The 2500-nt window shown below is 44.3% G+C and overlaps 1 protein-coding gene across 1 annotated transcript in view; it reads left to right on the top strand.

Moving 5' to 3' along the window:
• Positions 1 to 2500, top strand: part of LOC143136159 (nck-associated protein 5-like) — a 102927-nt gene that overhangs the window by 5183 nt on the left and 95244 nt on the right. The window contains exon 2 of the mRNA XM_076296693.1: positions 1829 to 1962. Coding sequence (XP_076152808.1) covers positions 1829 to 1962 — 134 coding nt within the window. The remainder of the gene's footprint in view (positions 1 to 1828; positions 1963 to 2500) is intronic.

The following is a 2500-nucleotide window of genomic DNA, read 5'->3' on the forward strand; positions in this document are numbered from 1 at the left end:
AGTTCTGTAAACTCATGTCTAGAGTCTAGTCTGTTGTCTATGAACTGTAGGCCTAATGGTGACTGTTCTCTATAAACCAATGAGACTTGTTCTTAAAAAGAATGAGACAGTGTTGAGAATGGTGCGAAATGTACCTGTGAACAACAATCCAGGCCTCTCCTACTTTCTTGCCAGTTGTCAACTCAACAATGGCTTTGCTCACGGACAGGTTCTCGCTCACGTTAAGTGGCAAGCAGGACAATGAACAGCTTGCCCGACTCGATGCGAACCTGGTTGAGGTTATTTATCAGAAGCGGTGTAAAGAGAACTCGCCTGCATATGGAAGCCATTAAAGAATAACGCGCGGCCGGGGGAGATTTTCACACACTCGCAACACTATGGGCCGACAGTGGGTCTAGTCATACGTGAAGAGTGTAAAACCGCATGAGGCAATTCGCATTTCAGCTGGAGCACGTCTATTGTTCTGCTTCATCTGCGTCGCTTGTTAACCAGCTAACGATGTTGCTTGCTCAACAAAATCACGAAACATGGTTGCTTGTATGAGTTTGTTTGACTGGGAAAGGAGATGTGATTTGACTCGGAGTATGCTTGTTCACATGTTCTTTTGGTGCCTAAACAATGGCTTTGCACATTAAATGAAAAGGTTGTGCTAGCATGCATCATTTCAAACAGCTGTTTGGCATTTGCCGGTGGTTATCATGCTTCGACTTAATTAATTAACAGATTTAACCTAATCAAGCTAAAAATCTGTTCCACCTTGCCATGCTTTACTGAAATGAAAATATTACACACAATGTTGATGATATTGAATGAATCATCTCCCACCCTAGTCATTACACATGTATTGATCAAACCCAAGTGAAGTAGGTCCTGTTCTGTTAAAGTTCACAGTCTGTCATAGCAGAAAGCATCTCTGGACACAGGCCAGCTGTACATGTAGGAATCTCACACACTCCCCATTTAAAGCATTTACAGATGGGAAATGTCATATACCGTTTTAACTTCCCTGTTGCACAGTAGAGAGAAAAAATACTTAGCACAAAGATAATGCACAAAGATATTCTACTCGATTGATGGATGCAGTTTCTCTTTTGGCCAGAGTGTGGCAGTGTTGTGCTTATAGTCAACTAAGCCCTGATTCCATAGGTGTACAAGACACATAACCATAATGTATACCTCCATGCACATACTTAATGGGAGATTATTTAACAGTCGCTGTAAACTGAATTTAATTTAAGCAAAATTATATGAATTCTCTACTAAATAACAAAAACAAAATGAAATCCTGATGGTTGACATGCCTAGATTGCCTACTCGGAATCACATTATTCTTGTTCTTCTTGTTCATTGTTATTGTACTGACAGACATAAGCCACATTCTTGGTCCAGTGATATAAGGACCCCAGAGTCTTAGTGTAAACATTTGAATGGTCCCAGCAGGCCATCATGGGTCACAGCTGAGAAGATCATAACGTGGAAGTTATATGTACTGTTGTCACACCTGCTCTCATATCCCATGGTAGCATAAACACACACACACACACACACACACACACACACACACACACACACACACACACACACACACACACACACACACACACACACACACACACACACACACACACACACACACACAGGCGCAGACACACACACACACCCACACACAGGCGCAGACACACACACACCCTCACACACACACACACACCCACACACAGGCGCAGACACGCACACACACACACACACACACAAGCACACACACAGTACACATAGTCTATACAGTTAATGACCTCCTTCTCTTTATCCCCTGTTTCTCTTGTGTGCGCAGCGTGAGAAACTGATTCACCAGCTGGAGGAGGAGCGGCGCCTGCGACTGGACAGCGAGAGGCGTCTGCGTGAGGTCACAGAGGAGTCGGAGCTGGGGCGCACACAGATGACATCACTGCAGCAACACTTCTCCAGGTAGGCTCCTCAGTCTCTCTCTCTCTCTCTCTGTCTCTCTCTCTCTCACACACACACACTCTCTCTTTCTCTCTCTCTCTCTATCTCTCTCTCTCTCTCTCCCTCCCTCCATCTCCCTATCACTTTCTCAAATCAAACCAAGCTTGAATGAATAAAGTTGTTGTTGCCTAGGCTACACATGAAGCTCTTATTTCTTTTACTTTCTCTCTCTGGTCTTTTCATATCTGTCTCTCTACTTTCCTCTAACTATCTCTCTGTGCTCACTCACTTTCTATCTCTATCTCTCCCACACACACGGTCCCACAGGCAGTGCAATTAGTAACACATCATAGTTGAGTGTGCACAGCCCATCTCTCCATTAGTTTGCAGCCCTCTCTTTCTCTCTCTCAGATATACACACAGATGTTCACTAGACACCTCATAGCCCCCCTCAACTTGCACACACACACACACACACACACACACACACACACACACATACACACACACATACACACACACAAACACACACACACACACACACACACACACAACTGTC

This window comes from Alosa pseudoharengus, unplaced genomic scaffold, assembly GCF_046254945.1.
Source record: "Alosa pseudoharengus isolate Yale_2024_CS ecotype anadromous, Long Island Sound unplaced genomic scaffold, YU_APseudo_1.1 YU_APseudo_1.1_scf_20, whole genome shotgun sequence".
In the NCBI taxonomy this organism is placed as follows: domain Eukaryota; kingdom Metazoa; phylum Chordata; class Actinopteri; order Clupeiformes; family Clupeidae; genus Alosa; species Alosa pseudoharengus.